At 35.9% G+C, this 18393-nt stretch overlaps 1 protein-coding gene across 1 annotated transcript in view; it reads left to right on the forward strand.

Moving 5' to 3' along the window:
* DMD (dystrophin) overlaps positions 1 to 18393 on the forward strand; it is a 2170472-nt gene that overhangs the window by 1431509 nt on the left and 720570 nt on the right. Inside the window, exon 49 of the mRNA XM_011957103.1 lies at positions 11749 to 11850. Within this exon, the coding sequence (XP_011812493.1) occupies positions 11749 to 11850 (102 nt within the window). The remainder of the gene's footprint in view (positions 1 to 11748; positions 11851 to 18393) is intronic.

Below are 18393 nucleotides of genomic sequence, written 5' to 3' on the forward strand. Positions count from 1 at the left end.
TATTACCTAATTAATACAAGTTATTTTCTTAAAGTTATATCTGACATTGCAGTGAACTATCAATACTATGAAGAAAATAAAACTCTCCTTGTATCATAAGGATCTTTACACCTGGTGCACAATCTTGCATTGGAGGGGACATTAAGAATAAGGCACGGGGAAAAAAAGTACCTTAATGGAAATGTTCTATTATTAGAAATGAGGCTTTTTGATGGAAATCCCTTGACGACTTTCTTGTCTGAATGTTCTTTGAAGTTGAACACTTTCTCCTTACAAAAGCCGGCCACTATAATTAGCTATGTTTCCATTTTAGTGGTGGCCTTCTTCACCTTATCTGAAATCATATAAAGATGTGAGGCCATTTGTGAGATGAAAGGTTTTCTCAAACCAATTCTCTGACCTGGATATCAGAGGTTTGGCAATCAGAAACCCACTAAGAGAAACCCTCAGAGCATTTTCAAGGCTATGTAAAAATTTATTTACTTTTCTGTGAAAAGAGACAGGATTTTCTCGCATTTATATTCTGGAAGAATATTGTAGAATGTATTTGAGTTCAAGAGGAGGAGAATTAATTAACGTAATATTAAGAAGCATGTCAATTTTGGAAAGAAATAAGCATATATGTACATGTGCATACATGCATGCATACACACATACACACAGTATACACAATAGATTAAGAAAGGAAGTAGAGATTTGGTGACACATACTTCCTGGATATAATCTCAACTCTGCTATTTACAAGCCACATGGTCTTGGATAATTGACCTAATCGCTCTCAATTTCAGCACCTGTGAAATTAGATACAACTTTTTTTGTAGGAGTGTGTGTGTGTATGAAAAGCACAGTGTTTGACATATAGTGTTTTAGCAACTGTAGCTTGTTAACATTATCATAGCAGTTAATATCACTATAGCAGTTACTTGCCGTTTTCAGCACAGCTAATGATTTTAGTACCATTTTCTAATCTTTCCATCTCATGTGGTTTCTTTGGAGTTGTTTCTTGCTTTGTTTTTTAGCTTTTCTATGTCACATTTTATTTGCATGGAAAAATAACAAATGTTTAAAATTTATTTTACATATTCTTTCATTTTTAGCATAATTGTCAGTTCTTATAGTTTATTTTCCTTAAACTCACTTAAGAAAATATATACTAAAGAATATTTTCAGTGAAGTTAATTGGATTTACTACAGTTGACCCTTCAAGCAATAATATCTTGCCCTTAAAAACTGACCTATCTTTGAACTAATAAATTCAACCTGCAAATAAATGTCGTGAGGTAAATTGTAGAAATTTATCTTCAAAATGGTCTTTCTAAAGTGATCTATCAAAGGTGCATTTAATTAGAGGTCCAGTTCTCCAAAAATGTGCCAAGGAAAAGTAACCACAAAGAATTTAGAGCTGAAATGAATTCTTTCACCCGTTGCTCTATTTCTATAGAACTGAGAATAAATCTCATCTAGGTACTTAAAATCTGTATTATGTCATTGAAGGATGAAAAGATGACAATAGTGATGATAGAAGGACACGGTAATAGGAAACATTTCAATAGAGGGAAATGATGTGACTATGCAATGTTCATTCACCAGAGGACTAAATCTAGGGCTATTTTGGTGACTTGAATGGGGAATATTCTACTTCCTGCAAGTGAAAAATATGGACATTTCATTTGGCATGCCACCTGCTCTTCAGTCCATCATCTAGCAAGCACCTGCTTAGTACTTTGGAGCTCTAAATAATACTTGGACTACTCGGATGTCAGCCTTGTTGCTATTTCTGTTTATTTGCCAATAACAATTTTATTAATTAAAATTCATATGTGAATGTCTTAAGGAAATTCCTTGTAGTAGTCAAAGCAGACTCCTGATCCTATCTATCTGCCAGTGCCTTTCGAATAGTGGTATCTATTCTTCATGATTTTTGGAACTATTTATGGGTGACTGAAGAACATGGGGTGGATAGAGAAGGATGCTAGTCATTTGGCTGCATAAAGGAAACACAGATGAAATTATTGACTATTTCTGTTCATTTTCTAAAAGTATAGAATTTACACTGGATTGTACATATAAGCAATTTTAAAGGAAGAAATATCAAGCCTTTTGAATTTGTTACAATGTTGCAAGACTTTTTAAAAATCTTAAGAATTTTTATCATAGAGAATGAATTAATACTCTTATAATTTTAGGTTTGTTTCTTCCATAATAACTGTCCTTAAAGATTGTGTGTGTGTGTGTGTGTGTGTGTGTGTATTCCTTGATTTTCCAGAGCAAACGTTCACATTGATTTGTTTTACTGACATTGATATAGTTGCTCCCATTGTAAGATATATCTAGTAAGTTTACTGTTGTTACCTAAATCTGTTTGCTGAATTTTAAAAATGGGAACATGTAGTAAATTTGTGGAAGAAGAAGCTAGTATTTACAAAGTAAACTGAGAACATTGAATATAAACCCTCATTTCATTTTAACCTCCAATGAAGGATATATTCAGTATTAGTATTTCTATTATTTCTTTAGTTTCCTTGCTAATCTGTAATATGTAACATGGTGGCACCCCTTTTCATATAATTCTCTCCTCATTTCTGTTTTGGGTTTTTACATATTCTTGTTTCAGTATCTTCTGCTCTTTCTATCTTTTATTGGTTCAACTTTCTTCTCTTATCTTGTGGAGGTGAATACCTAATTCTGGCTCTGTCCTCCTCAGTCACTCTACAAGTATCACTGGGACAATATTGTCCAACTACTGTTTTTACCTCCAAACCTGTATTCTTAGCTTTACCCCTAATCTGCACACTACACTTGTTTTTCCAATTACTTTCTGTACATTTGCATCAGTGTTACTCACAGGCACCTTGACTCATGTGTCCAACCTGTAAACATTATTGCTTCCATGTACAGGCTCATCTATCTTCCCTATTCCCCTAGACAGTTTCTCCCAAGTTATAAAATCTTGGTGATTCTGAAAATTTTCTTTTTCCCCATCAAGTCCTGCCAGTCCTGTATCCATAATATAAGAATGATACTGCCTGAACATCCATGCTGCTCCTGTTTGTTCAATAAGTACTTGGACTTCTAAAGGAATATCCTATGTTTCTTCCACCGGCCCCTTATCCTTAAAATCTTGCCTCCAATCTGCTGCTAAAGTTATCATCTTCAAAGAGTCAAATCAGGGTTGGTATCCAATAAATATTACAAAGTACTAAGTTCTTGGTGTATACAATCAACTTGAGAGAAAGAGAGGGAGAGAAAGAGAGAGAGAGAAAACTTTATTCTGTCCTCTACAACACCTGAATGATTCTGTACATATTTATGTTAACAGAGCATTGTACTACTTCAAATCCTTATACAAGCCAAACTCCTCGCCGCCTTTTGGCAATTGAATTGGCTTTTCCCTCTGCCTGAAATAGTCTTCAGTATGTTGACATGACTCATTTCTTCACTTCATTCCATTTCCTGAAGAGAGGAGCAGTCTTCTGTGCTCACAATGCCTAAAATAGAGCCCACTGTCACTCTCTACTTACTTTTTAAAGTCTTTCTTCATAGCATACATATGCATATACATATACATATACAGACATACCTCTGAGACACTGAAGGTTCAGTTCCGGACCACCATAATAAAGTGAGTCACATGAATTTTTTGGTTTCCTGGTACATATAAAAGTCATGTTTATACTACACTGTAATCTATTAAGTATGCAATAGTGTATGCCTAAAAACTAATGTACATGCCTTAATTTAAAAATATGTCATTGCAATGTTCAAGCTGAGAGCCAAATCAAGAATGCAACCTATTTACAATAGCCACGAAAAATAAAATATCTAGGAATACATCTAACCAAAAGGTGAAAGATCTCTACAGGGGTATCTACAAAACACTGCTGAAAGAAACCATAGATAACACAAACAAATGGAAAAACATTCCATGTTAATGGAAAGAAAGAATCAATATCATTAAAATGGACATACTGCTTATAGCAATCTACAGATTCAATGCTATTCCTATCAAACTACCAGTGTCATTTTTCACAGAATTATAAAAAACTATCCTAAAGTTCATATGAATCTAAAAAAGAGCCTGAAGAGTAAAAGCAATCATAAGTGAAAGGAATAAAGCATGATATTAACCAACTTCAAACTATACTATAAGGCTACAGTTACCCAAACAGAATGGGACTTTTACAAAAACAGAAACTCAGACCAGTAGAACAGAATAGAGAACCCAGAAATGAAGCCGCATACCTACAGCCATCTGATCTTTAACAAAGTAAATGAAAAAATGGGGAAAGGACTCCCTACTCAATAAATGGTACTGGGATAGCTGGCTAACCATATGCAGAGGAATGAAACTGGACTCCTACCTTTCACTATATACAAAAATTAACTCAAGATGGATTAAAGATTTAAAAAAATAAAATCTCAGCCAGGTGTGGTGGCTCACACCTGTAATCCCAGCACTTTGGGAGGCTGAAGCAAGCAGATCACGAGGTCAGGAGATCAAGACCATCCTGGCCAACGTGGTGAAATCCCGTCTCTACCTAAAAGAGAAAAAAATTAGCTGGGCATGGTGGCACGTCCCTGTAATCCCAGCTACTTGGGAGGCTGAAGCAGGAGAACCACTTGAACCAGGGAGTTGGAGGTTGTAGTGAGCCCAGATAGCATTACAGAACTCCAGCCTGGCAACAGAGCGAGACTCCGTCCCTAAATAAATAAATTAAATTAAATTAAATCTCAATCTAGAAGAATCCTAGAAGAAAACCTAGGAAATACTATTCTGAACATCACCCTTGGGAAAGAATTCATTACTAAGTCCTTAAAAGCAAATGTAACAAAACCAAAAATTAACAGGTGGGATCTAATTAAACTAAAGAGTTTCTGCACAGCAAAATAAACTATCAACAGAGTAAACAGACAACCCACAGGATGAGCGAGAATATACACAAACTATCCATCAGACAAAGATCTAATATCCATAATCTATAGGGAACTTAACAAGCAAAACACAGATAACCCCATTAAAAAAGTGGGCAAAAGACATGAACAGATAGATACTTCTCAAAAGAAGACACACAGGTGGCTAACAGATATGAAAAAATGCTCCACATCACTCATCATCAGAGAAAAGGAAATCAAAACCACAGTGAGATACCATCTCACACCAGTCAGAATACCTATTATCAAAAACTCAAAACATAATAGATGTTGGTGAGACTGCAGAGAAAAGGGAACATTATACACTGTTGGTGGGAGTGTAAATTAGTTCAGCCACTGTGGAAAGCAGTTTGGAAGTTTCTCAACTTAAAATGCACTATCATTCGACCCAGCAATCCCATTACTGAGTATATATCCAAAAGAAAAGAAATCTTTCCACTAAAAAGACACATGCACTTGTATGTTCATTGCAGCACTATTCACATTAGAAAAGCCAAGGAATCAACCTAGATGACCATCAACGGTGGACTGGATGAAGAAAATGTGGTACACATACAATATGAAATACTCCACAACCATAAAAAAGAATGAAATTATGTCCTTTGTAGCAACATGCATGCAACTGGAGGCCATTATCGTAAGTGAATTAGTAGGAACAGAAAACCAAATACCACATGTTCTCACTTATAAGTGGGCCTAAACATTGGGCATTCGTGGACATAAAGATGGCAACAGTACATACTGGAAACTAGTAGGGGAAGAAATAAGGAAGGGGCAAGAGTTGAAAAACTATTAGATACAATGTGCACTATCTCAGTGACAGGATCAGTCATACTCTAAACCTCAGTATCACCCAATAAGTATATAAATGTAACAAACCTGCACATGTACCCCTTAAATCTAAAATAATAGTTGAAATTATTTAAAAACTACTTTGTTGCTGAAGCTTGCTAACAATCATCTGAGCCTTCAATGAGTCTTAATCTTTTTGCTGATGGATGGTCTTGCCTTGATGTAGATAGCTGCTGACTGATCAGAGTAGTAACTGATGAAGGTTGGAGTGACTGTGCCAATTTCTCAGAATAAAACAACTATGAAGTTTGCTACGTTGATTGATTTTTTTCACAAAAGATTTTTATGTAGCATGTAATGCTATTTGATAGCATTTCACTCACAGAAGATCTTTCAAAAATGAGGTCAAGCCTCTCATACCCTGCTGCTGCTTTACCAACTAAGTTTACAGAATATTCTAAACCCTTTGTTGTCATTTCAACATTGTTTACAGCATCTTCACCAGAAGTAGATTCTGTCTCATGAAAACACTTTGTTATGTTCATCTATAAGTAGCAACTCTTCATCCATTGAAGTTTTATTATGAGATTACAGCCACTCAGTTACACCTTCAGGCTCCACTTCTTATTCTAGTTCTCTTGCAATTTTTTTCCACATCCACAGTAACTTCCCCCACTAAAGTCTTGGACCCTCATAGTCATTCATGAGGGTTGGAATAAACTTCTTCCAAACTCCTCGTAATGTTGATATTTGCCACTTTCCATGAATCACAGATTTTCTTAATGGCATCTGGAATGGTGAGTCCTTTCCAGAAGATTTTCAGTTTACCCAAATCCATCAGAGGAATCACTGCCTCGGGCAACTATAGCCTTACAAAATATACTTTTTAAAGAATAAGACTTGAGAGCTGAAATGACTCCTTGATCCAAGATCTGCAGAATGGATGTTGTGTTAGCAGGCATAAAAACAAAATTAATCTCTTGGTACAGCTTCATCAGACCTTTCGGCTGACCAGGTGCATTATCAACAAGCAGTAATATATTGAAAGAGATTTTTTCTTCTGTGCAATAGGTATGGCCAATGGGCTTAAAATATGCAGTAAACCATGCTGTAAAGAGATGTGCTATCATCCAGGCTTTGTTGTTCCCTTTATAGAGCACAGGCAGAGTCTATTAGCATAATTGTAAGGGCCCTAGGATTTTTGGAATGGTAAATCAGCATTGGCTCTAATTGAAAGTCACCGATTGCATTAGCCCCTCACAAGAGAGTCAGCCTGTCCCTTGAACTTTCAAAGCCAGGCATTGACTTCTCTCTAGCTAGTCAATGAAAGTCCTAGATGGCATCTTTTTCCAATAGAAGACTGCTTCATCTACACTGAAAATCTGTTGTTTAGTGTAGCTACCTTCATCATCTTAGGTATTAGCTTAATCTTCTGGGTAGTTTGCTGCAGCTTCTCCATCAGCACTTGTTGCTCCACCTTGCACTTTTATGTTATGGAGAGGGTTTCATCCTAAAGCCTCATGAACAAACCTCTGCTGGCTTCCAACTTTTCTTCTACAATTTCCTCACCTCTCTCAGCATTCATACAACTGAACAGAATTGAGCCTTGTTCTGAATTAGGCTTTGGCTTAAGAGAATGTTGTGGCTGTTTTGAACTTCTGTCCAGACCACTAAGACATTCTCCATATTAACAATAAGGCTGTTCTACTTTGTTATCATTTGCATGTTTACTAGACTAGCACTTTTAATTTTCTTCAAGAATTTTTCCTTTGCATTCACAACTTAGCTAACAGGCACAAGAGGCCTAGCTTCCAGCCTATCTTGGCTTTTGACATGCCTTCCTCACCAAGTTTAATCATTTCTAGCTTTTGATTTCAAGTGAGAGGCATGCAACTCTTATTTTCCCTTGAACACTTAGAGGTCGTAGTACAGTTATTAACTGGCATAATTTCAATGTTGTTATGTCTCAGAATAGGGAGGCCCAAGGAGAGGAAAAGAGGTGAGGGAATGACTGGTCAGTGGAGAGTTCAGAATACATACATTAATGGATTAAGTTTGCCATCTTATATGGGCACTGTTTGTGGCACCCCAAAACTATTAAAAGAGTAACATCAAAGATAACTGATTACCTGTCGCCATAACAGTTATAAAAATATTGAAAAAGCTTGAAATATTGTGAGAATTATCAAAATGTGACACAGAGACATGAAGTAAGCACATGGTGTTGGAAATGTTGCTGATAAACTTGCTTGATGCAGGGTTGCTACGAACCTTCAGTTTGTAAAAACTGCAGTATCTGCAGAGCCAATAAGGCAAAACTCAGTAAAATGAGGTACACCTGTACATATACATACGTGTGTCTAAATATCCATTCACACATATGCATATGTGTATATGTGCATATTATACCTATATGTTGATATGTGTATTATATGTCATACCTAATACACACATATATGTATATACATGTATATCACACACATATATTCATATTGTAAATTGAAAATTTTCTAGTGCTGTATCCCAATCTCTAGCTTATGGTGGGCCCTCCAAATCATTTGATAAATATATTGACTAGATGATGCAGCAGCTATCTTTTGAATACATACTCCATTCTTAGAAATATAAATCTTTTTTAAAGGTTGGAATAATATACGAAGTTTGGTGTTCAGTGCAAAAGGTTTTAACATATAAATACTATGCAAAGCAAAAGTGGCATCAAATGTATCAAATACAAATTATATGTATTGGGAGACAGAGGGACACGTTAAATTTAAGGGAATCTGAGGAGAATATTGACTTCCTGTGTTCGATGAGTGAAAAAGAAAAGTGAAGTGGGAGTGTTTGAAAGGAAAGATGAGCTTTTCCATGCTAGGATAGCACAGGTTTTAATACTCATGGTAGTTTTTAGTTTTGTATAGGAAGTATGATCCTCCAGCCCTTCAAGTTTACTCTTCTACTGAAATTACAAATGAAAACTAATAAATGTTTACTATGCTTCAAGTGTAATAGTTATAAAGTGTCTGATTAGCGGTCCCACATTCAGATGTTGGTTATGTAAAATATTCATGCTAAATAATATAAATGCTAAAACATTTGTATTTATGATGTTCCCTCGGTTTGCTGGATGGAGATTAAATTATCCAAATTCAGCTAAGAAGAAAAATATGGAATAAATGGAATTTTAGTTTAAAGGAAGTCAATTAAAGCATGAATTAAGTATAAAATAATCCCATTTTAATTTATAATAGAAATGGGTTTTCTGAGACACTATTGTAATCAATAACGTGAAGATGTAAAATTTCCCAAAAAATCGCTAAAGGAAATCCAAAAGTAGAAAAGTAGACTCTGTATTTAACTCTAGCGGATTATTTAGAAAGAAAATAATCTGTGCCATGAACCTTTCGACTGTCTGCATGAACAAATGTCTCTAGTAATACACACTCTAACTCAATTCCCATAGGCTCAAAGTTGCAACAGTATTTATTTGCCCATTCAACAATTTTTTGTTTAGCACCTACTATGTGTTAGGCACTTCCAGGGATGTGAGTGAACAAGGTAGTTATGGACCTTACTCTTACAGAGGATAATTCTTTAGGAATGGTCAACACTATACATATACACATAGTTTGACTAATTGTGAAGTGTTTTGAAGGAGGAAGCAAAGGAATTGAAACAGTTTAAATAAGACTGTAGGTTGGCAGTGGGAACAATGGTCTTTGCTATCATTTTTCAAAAATTCCAATGAATGGGAATGACTACTGTTGCATGAAGTTGCGTGTCTCCCTCTGACCCATAGTGATTCTCTATTATCAGAGAGGTAGGACATGTTTTTCAGCATACGTGATAATGTCAGATTCAGATGGTGAAAGTAAAATTCTTAATGCTTAGAAATCACATAATTTGATCAAGTCATTTAGATATGTTATTAAGTTGTTGTAAGAGACGAAGAAGTAGCTGTTACTACTGCCAGTAGCATAAACTTTGGATTCAGACCTAGCCGTGTTTGAATATTAACTGTTCTACATCCCACGAGGTTGTGGGCAAGCTATTCACATCATTGTCACTACCATCACTACTATCCCACCCACCCTTGATTCATTTTCTTATCTGTAAATTGGCAATCTGTTTGAATCAGGGTTGGGGAAGGGAAATAGTACTCGTTATACAAATGGTAACTATGCTATCATCAATAATACAGTCTACAGCTAAGGCGAAGCTAATCAGAAAACATTGTCTATTACCAGTAATTAGCAATATCAATAAATATCACAAGAAAAGTCCCAGCTGTCAGTGAATAAATAGAAAGTAGTGGTTTGTCTTAAGAGAAACACATACAAAATGAATGGTGGTGACAGTGCTTTAAGTTAATTCATCAGTTTATATGTGTAATGCATATATAATTTCAAATGTATAATTTAGACATTGTACATGGATTTGGCTTGGTACTTTATGGTATACATAAATGATAAATGTGTAGGTTGAAAATTCAGTTACTTTTTTTCCTTTTCTTAAATCATTTTTACTTTGGGGAAGATACGCTCTTTTGTCTACTTCCTTAGAATAATATATTTTATTTTCTCTTAAAGTATTTTGAGACCATATAACCATTTACTACACCAAAATGGTTTTTTGCAAATGGGGTATTCAAGGGTGAATTTATAGTGGCTGGGGATCTATTCGGAATTCAGTAAGTAAAACTAGATTTTCTGATCTGAGATCAGAGCTATTTCTACCTCTAGCAAAGACATACAGTCATTCCGGGTGCTGCATTTTCAGGGAACAATGTGTTTTCTTGGCAAGGGGCAGTAAGACCATCAATTAGTAGTTCTACGTGTAAAGTAGTTAAACTCCTGTTATAAAGGAACTGAAATTTGCATACATAACCATTAACACATGAGGTTAGTTATATACAATTTTGACCAAAGTGCCTGTTTGCCGCTGGTGTTTATTATAATGAGAACTGGAGAAAAATAGTCTATCTCAAGAGTATGTGCTGAGCACCCATAAGTTGCAAGACAACGTACTGGGCAGTTTGAGATTATAGTAATTTGGGATTTCCTACTGATGAGCTGAGAGGGAACAGGTACAAACACAGTATACAAAGGAAACAGTGGCATGAAGACACACACAGCAGTGCTGGGAGGCTCCGGGATAGGAGAGGGAGGAAGAGAGATGTGGGTTAATCAGGAGCTGCTCTCTGGGGAAGATTGTCCAGGCCCTGACTGATGCCTGACGTTGATTAATTGATACTCTATCCTAGTGTTTAACAAGTGTTCCATCCAAAAAGTCTTCTGTAATATTTAACTTCACTTCTGTCAGCTTCAATTTCTGCACATTTCTCTTGTCCTCTCATCAAGAGAGCTAGGCAGCAGATAGTAACAAAATGCTTATATTCCTATACCTAAAGGATCTCTTTGTCATGCTTCAGCCTTCTCCAAACTGAAGAAAAGCAAATAATACAAAAAAAAAATCATTCTTCGAAAGGCCTATTTGACTCATTAATAAATAATAAGCTTTGATACTGTACTTTAAGTGTTTACCCTTTGGAAAGAAAATAATTTTGACAGTGATGTAGAAATAATTATTTGATATTTATTTCAAAACAAAATTTATATCCAATACTCAAAACAGAATTTTGTAAAACAATAAGTGTATAAAGTAATATGAACATTAGGATTATTGAGATTATTAAAGCTAAAACTAGTGTTTATTCATATAAGTTATGTTAATTGTACTGTCATTATTGTATTTTACTTTTTTGAAAAGTAGAAAGTTAACGCCTGTGTTTCTATATGAGTATTATTATATAATTCAAGAAGATATTGGATGAATTTTTTTAACTTTACTTTGTTTCACATCTCTGTTTCTTTTCTCTGCATCACAAGCTACATTTTTGTGCCCTTATGTACCCAGCAGAAATTGATCTGCAATACATGTGGAGTCTCCAAGGGTATATTTAAATTTAGTAATTTTATTGCTAACTGTGAAGTTAATCTGCACTCTATGGGTTCTTTTCCCCAGGAAACTGAAATCGCAGTTCAAGCTAAACAACCGGATGTGGAAGGGATTTTGTCTAAAGGGCAGCGTTTGTACAAGGAAAAACCAGCCACTCAGCCAGTGAAGGTAATGAAGCAACCTCTAGCTATATCCATTACCTCATAATGGGTTATGCTTCCCCTGTTGTACATTTGCCATTGACGTGGACTATTTATAATCAATGAAATAACTTGTAAGGAAATACTGGCCATACTGTAATAGCAGAGGCAAAGCTGTCTTTTTGATCATCATATCCTATTTATATATTGTGATCTTAAGGCTGTTAACGAGTCATTGCATTAAAGAACTCATTTCTGTCCTGGTGTGCTGCCATCAATACAAAAGTAGTCCCACCTTCAAGGTAGATTAAATTCTTTGGGGTTTTATTGCTTTGCTTGCCAGCCTTGATGCTTTTCATATTGTTTGGTTTAATTCGAATCAAGCTACTACATCATAGTGTCTGTCTCCAGCAGCTGTAAAGAATCACAATATGGTCTGTGACCTTTCTTTCCTTTGTTGCTCTTTCTTATAAAAGAGGAAAATCGACATTGAGGCTTCAGTATTTCATTGGGTCAAGAATTTTTAGTGAAATGTCATGTAATTGCTTATTTCTTTGGCAAAAAGCTGGCCTGGGATGAAGCTTTCTATTTTGTTTTCTTCTCCATATGCATGTTGAAGTCTAGGTCACATTTATTCACAGGCCATTACATAAGGAGGGAGATGGAAAGCCAGGTCAGTTTTCAAAAAATAGCTAATCAATGGCTTCCATTTGCAAATGAGAGTCCAGTGCTAAATACACGTTAGCAATAGGTTACCTGATTCTCTGTACCTGACCGAAATTATAATGGTTCTCATTACGATGAAGGTTCCTGAGATCCTGTAATTGTGGTTGTTTATTGATCAGTCTTGGTTTCTCAGTGAATGTTGCAGGCTTGGATACAATGAACCTCGCCCTCATGTTTAAAACTGCTTAAAATCAGTTCAGGTCAATAACCTCATTATACAGAACCAGCTTGTCCTTGCAAACAACATTACCATGACTTAGATTCTGTCTCTGAGGTCGCTGCTTAGTTTCCCTTGCACTTGGCCCAAGCTTAATTTCTAGAAGATTGTTTGTTTTCCTTACAGCTTACAAGAGACTTTTCCTTAGGTAAAGTTGAAGTTTGCACCTGAGCTTAATGTCCAAACACCAGACACTGAAAATCACAGGTTTCTCTGTGGATATCAACATACATTTATTCAGGAATATATTGCAACCACTCCAAAAATCTAGAAAAGTAATTTGTATCCAGTTCAAGCCCAGTATAATCATTTTTCATAAACTAACAAAACTAACAATGTGCTCAGTATTTAATTCGAAGAGCTAGAGAAAGTCCTGAAAGCAGCAAATTTCAGAGTTTCTGTTGATGTTCTGAAGAAAGCCAGTCCCCAGAGCAGCTAACAGGGTGACTTTCATTGTAGCAAGCCATGAAATGCACAAATGGACAACTGCATACATTTCTGTCTACTCTTTGTTGATCCTCAAAGACTTTATGCCTTCTGGTGTATGACTATGGATTAAGGTTTGTCACTAATTGTTAGAGATCACAGAGGTACATGTAATTTGGCTTTTACTTTTGTGCCTTTGTAAAAGAGAGAGAGAGAGAGAGATCTTAATTAAAAGCCAGTGAGACAATTTTTGCTTTCATTACGTACAAAACAATCCAAATACTTGATACTAACTTATCACACCTCCACCCACACACTCAACTACTGGGCCACTTGGAGATCGCAACTGGGATCTGCCATGCCTGAGCATATCTGCTTCCTGCTAATGCATTAGTGATGTAAAAGGAGAATTACTTTTCTGGAATAAAAAGAACGAACCAGGAGCTGTTGCTTTCCTTCTCTTTCACAACCCTTAAAACCATTTTTGTAGCAGACAGCACTGTTCTTTCCTTCCTTCTTTTTTTTTTTTTTTTTCTCCTTGCCTGCTTCCCCATTTTCTCTCAATTTGGCACATTGGGAGAAGCTGAACTTAAGGGAAAATTTATTCTTGTTTTCCCATTTCTCCCTTGGATTTGGAGAAGAATCAGCATATCAAGTTGGCTGGGCATGGTGGCTCACGCCTATAATCCCAGCACTTTGCGAGGCCAAGGCAGGCAGATCACCTGAGGTCAGGAGTTCGAGACCAGCCTGACCAACATGGCGAAACCCTCTCTCTGCTAAAAATACGAAAATGAGCCAGCTGTGGTGGCAGGCGCCTGTAATCCCAGCTACTTGGGAGGCTGAGGCAGGAGAATCGCTTGAACCGAGAGGCAGAAGTTGCAGTGAGCCGAGACCACGCCATTGCACTCCAGCCTGGGCTACACGAGCAAAACTCCGTTTCAAAATATATAGATATAGATATCAAGTTGATAGGGGCAAAAATGCAAGACTGATTTGGGAGTTATGGGATGTAAAAAAATGGTTGACTCATGCAAAACTTTTGCTATGGACTGTGACCTTGGAAATATCTGAAGATTAGCTGGGGTTTGTGGTAGCCTGAAACAACTAGAGGCTCAAAAAATGACCTCACAGTTTTGAACATGACACCCAGCAATACAAGGTAGAAAGCTGTGAGGGCTGTTTAAATCTCTGCATGGATCAAAAATTTATTTTTAAAGGTTAGAGTGATTTTTCTGAAGGACGCTCCATTGCTCTGATAGAAAGTGAGCAAAGCCTTTTTCAACTTTGAGTCCATATATCAAAATTTAAAATGTGTCCTATTTCTCATGCCTCTTCTTCACTCTGGGTCTTGTTACCTCTTAATAGAAGAGGAAACGAGTCTGAGTAGCCTGCAGCACATTTTCATGAGAGAATTGTGTTTCTGTTTTGTTTTGGGGGGGCAGGTGCATTTGGAAACTGTAATAATTATGAAGAAAATGATATTCTTTAAAAAGAAAATGAAAATCTCTCATGATGTATATGTAAGATCCAGTATTTAAATGGATAATTAGTATGTCCACCGCTTACAGACATTCTAATTAAAGACACATCAGGGAATTATTCTGTTTCTTAGGAAATTGACTTGTCTATTGGCACCTCCGCATTCTGTATCAGACAGCCTGTCTGTTCAGCTCCTACGCTCACCTCCCAAGCTGAGTTCTGATTGGAAGCTGAGTTAATCCCTGTTCAGTTTCTTTCCTCTTTCGTCTTTCCTTCACTTCATCCACTTCTTTAAGATTTCTTTTATTTTCAAAGATGGTATATTTCTGGTTTCTTTTTTGAAATCTCTGACTAACCAACTTTTTTATTTTCTTTGAGGACTTCCTGTAAAAGGTCAAAATTATGAAATAATACTACTAATGACATATATGTAGTACTAATCTCTGCTGCAAAATAACTGGAAAAATCTTAGGATCATATGATCAAATACCTCTCTATCTTTGTTTAACACTTCAACTCTCTCTCTCTCTCTTCTCTCCCTCTCTCTCTCTCTTCTCTCCCTGTCTCTCTCTCTTCTCTCCCTGTCTCCCTCTCTCTCTCCCCCCTACACGCATACTTTTATTTATTTGTATGTTATTTCTTCATCTTAACTTCAGAAATTATTGAAGACTGACTATATGAGTTATATAAGTTGTTTAAAATTTTGCTAAAGTTATAGTTTTGGTGTAATGTATTACATTAGTGCCATAGATGAAATAATTTTTAATGTGTTCCATTTTCCATAGAGTAATAACGAGGTCCTCAATAGCACCCCATTTACCAGTTTAAAAGCAACAAAAACTACTGCTATCAGTAACAACAATATAAACTACAAAAGAAATAAGCCATTTGTTGTTTGGTTTTTATTATAAAATTGTATTTTTAACTGTCTTGAACTTAAGCATTTAGGCGCCATTTTCTTGTATTCATACTCATTTTTAACTTAAGTTAGAAAACTACACTTTCAGTTAACTTTTAAAAATGTGTTCATATACTTTCAATGCTTACATCACCTGCCATGTATTAGAACTGAGAGCATTAATGGAATTTTAAATGTCTTGGTTACTTTCTAAAGTGATAAAATGAAGCCAGCTGGTTTGCTTTGCTAACTTTTTATATTATCAAAAAATGTTACTTACATAACCTAATTTTACTTACTGCTCTTGAATTATTTTTCAATGTAACAGAAAAAGGTGTGAGGACCTTTCTGTGTTTGGCCAAAGGGTTCCATCCCAACCTTTAACACAAAATAATTGTTGTAGACAAATGGTCAAGAGGGCAATTATAATCTTCCAGGCATCATTTCCTCAGATATGAGCTGCAAAATGACAGCATCATTAGTCATTTTCAATTACAGTCAATCACAACCAGGGATGTTTCATTTTCCCAGCTGTTTTGTTGTTAATTAACTAGATTAAGCTGTTTTTTTCCTTCCAATGAGTTTGTTCTACTGCCAACATCAACATCTTAACATTTTTAAAAACTTCCTTAGGGTTTATTTTTTGCCTAACAATCTTTAATATATTACTCACAACAGATGTGCATCTCAAGACTTATTCACAGTATAGCAGGTCGAATGGTATTTCATTGGTCAAAATGTTGCCGAAATCAATATAATTACCATTAAAACAATACTTGGATTTCATAAATCATCTGTCATGCATACAGTCTTGTTTACCTGGTGTAACTTCACTTACAGCGACAGAAATCAATAGAGAGATAACAGATAAAAATTGTCCCCTCAAATGAACAAGTCTATTTTGACTGACTCAATTAGTAAGCACAATTCCCATGCCAATAACACCAGAATAAGTTGGGAGAGGACTTCTAGAAAGAAGATTACAATGTTAGAAATACTTAATAATTTATAAGTAAATTCATAGTAACATTTTATTTTTTTAAAATATAAGTTTGCTTTACAACTAAAAAAAAGTCTTGGAGTATAAGAGGTTGAATAAATGCTAATCCCAATGCATAAACCTAAGGAGAGCCTCACTTTCCCAATGAGAAGAGAAAAAAATTATAATAGATTTTTGGGCAACTTGTAAACGTAAACATTTAGAAATATGGATGAGATTGTCAAATTTCTAATTATATTCCATTTCTTAATTGAGTAGCATTTCCATATTTCCAGTCTTACATTTTATAAAATAACACACTCATTTAGAAATACCTGGCACATTTATATTTTATGAAACAATTTCATTCAAATGCTCCATATGTATGTTCTAGAATTCTAGAGCTCATCACCTTGCTAAGTTATTTGTAATATGGCACTGTTTGAATCCCCACATAATACTCTGAAACCCCTCTGGCCAAGATTACTAGCAACATACCTATAATCAACAAATTAAGAATATTTACCTTGTTGCAGCAAGAGCATAAAACACTTCAGACAGAGTGTGGGCATCTCAGTAAGAGGGCGTTGGAAAAAGCTTCTTACAGAGCTCAGCTGGCTGCATGATTCTAAGGAGGAATTCAGAAAGTAGAAGCCATTTCTGGATTAGATGCTTTCAAGAAACAGAGTCAATGTAGTGATTAGGTATCTTAGTGTTTATCTAGAAGATGAGATTAAAGTAGGGCTAGACACGTCATTGGTAAAGGAGCAGCAATGCCTCATATGAGTCATTTCTGTGATAGCAGAAAGGCCTTGTCTCTGTCTTGTTTCAAACACGGCCATGGGGTGGCCTTGTGTCTGCCTAGTTTATTTCTATGAGTGTTTTTTAACATCCAGCTGGGACCATCATGGCCTAGCTAGCTGCCAGCTGCCAGCTACCAGCAGGGCCATTTTTCACGTTCTCAATGCTATAACTGAAATTTTTAATCCCAAACTTCAATACCCATTCACAAAATATTAGGACAACTGTTTTTTTCATTTTTCGTAGATATGAGTTTTGTTTGTTTGTTTGTTTTTGAGACGGAGTTTTGCTTTTTTGTTACCCAGGCTGGAGTGCAGTGGCACGATCTCGGCTCACCGCAACCTCCACCTCCCAGGTTCAAGCGATTCTCCTGCCTCAGCCTCCCAGGTAGCTGGGACTACAGGCATGTGCCACCATGCCCAGCTAATTTTGTATTTTTAGTAGAAATGGAGTTTCTCCACATTGGTCAAGCTGGTCTCAAACTCCCGACCTCAGGTGATCGGGCTGCCTCGGCCTCCCAAGTCCTGGGATTACAGGCGTGAGCCACCACACCCAGCCAGATGTGATTTTTTACATTTTCCCAATAGACTCACATATTGTTTTTGCTTTTTAAATTGTTTGGCTTTTTAACAAATTCTTTAAAAGACTTGTTTACAATGGTCTCCGCCAGGAGTGATTGTGAAGCTATACATTAGGAATGATTGCTCAAGATTTATCAACTTGCTTTGCCTCCCTTTTTAATTAAGCAAATTCTGTCAGAATACTTATATAAGCATCACATCTCTTGAGGTTATTTCAGGCTAATATACAACATTGTGGTTCAGAATAAAATAATTGAGACATAAGAGGTAGTATAAAGTCTTGAATATGAGCCAACTTTCTTTTCTGAGAGAAGATTTGAGTGAAAAGTCTCATATGCTCAGTAGCTCATGCTGAAATTAGGAAAGCATTTTAGAGTTTAGAGTTTTGAATTTCACCTCTTGTCCTCAGTTGTATTAATTACACTTAAAAAGAGAGACAAAGAGACATAGATGTTTCAATTACA

The sequence above is a fragment of the Colobus angolensis genome, unplaced genomic scaffold (assembly GCF_000951035.1).
Source record: "Colobus angolensis palliatus isolate OR3802 unplaced genomic scaffold, Cang.pa_1.0 Scaffold434, whole genome shotgun sequence".
Classification (NCBI taxonomy): Eukaryota; Metazoa; Chordata; class Mammalia; order Primates; family Cercopithecidae; genus Colobus; species Colobus angolensis.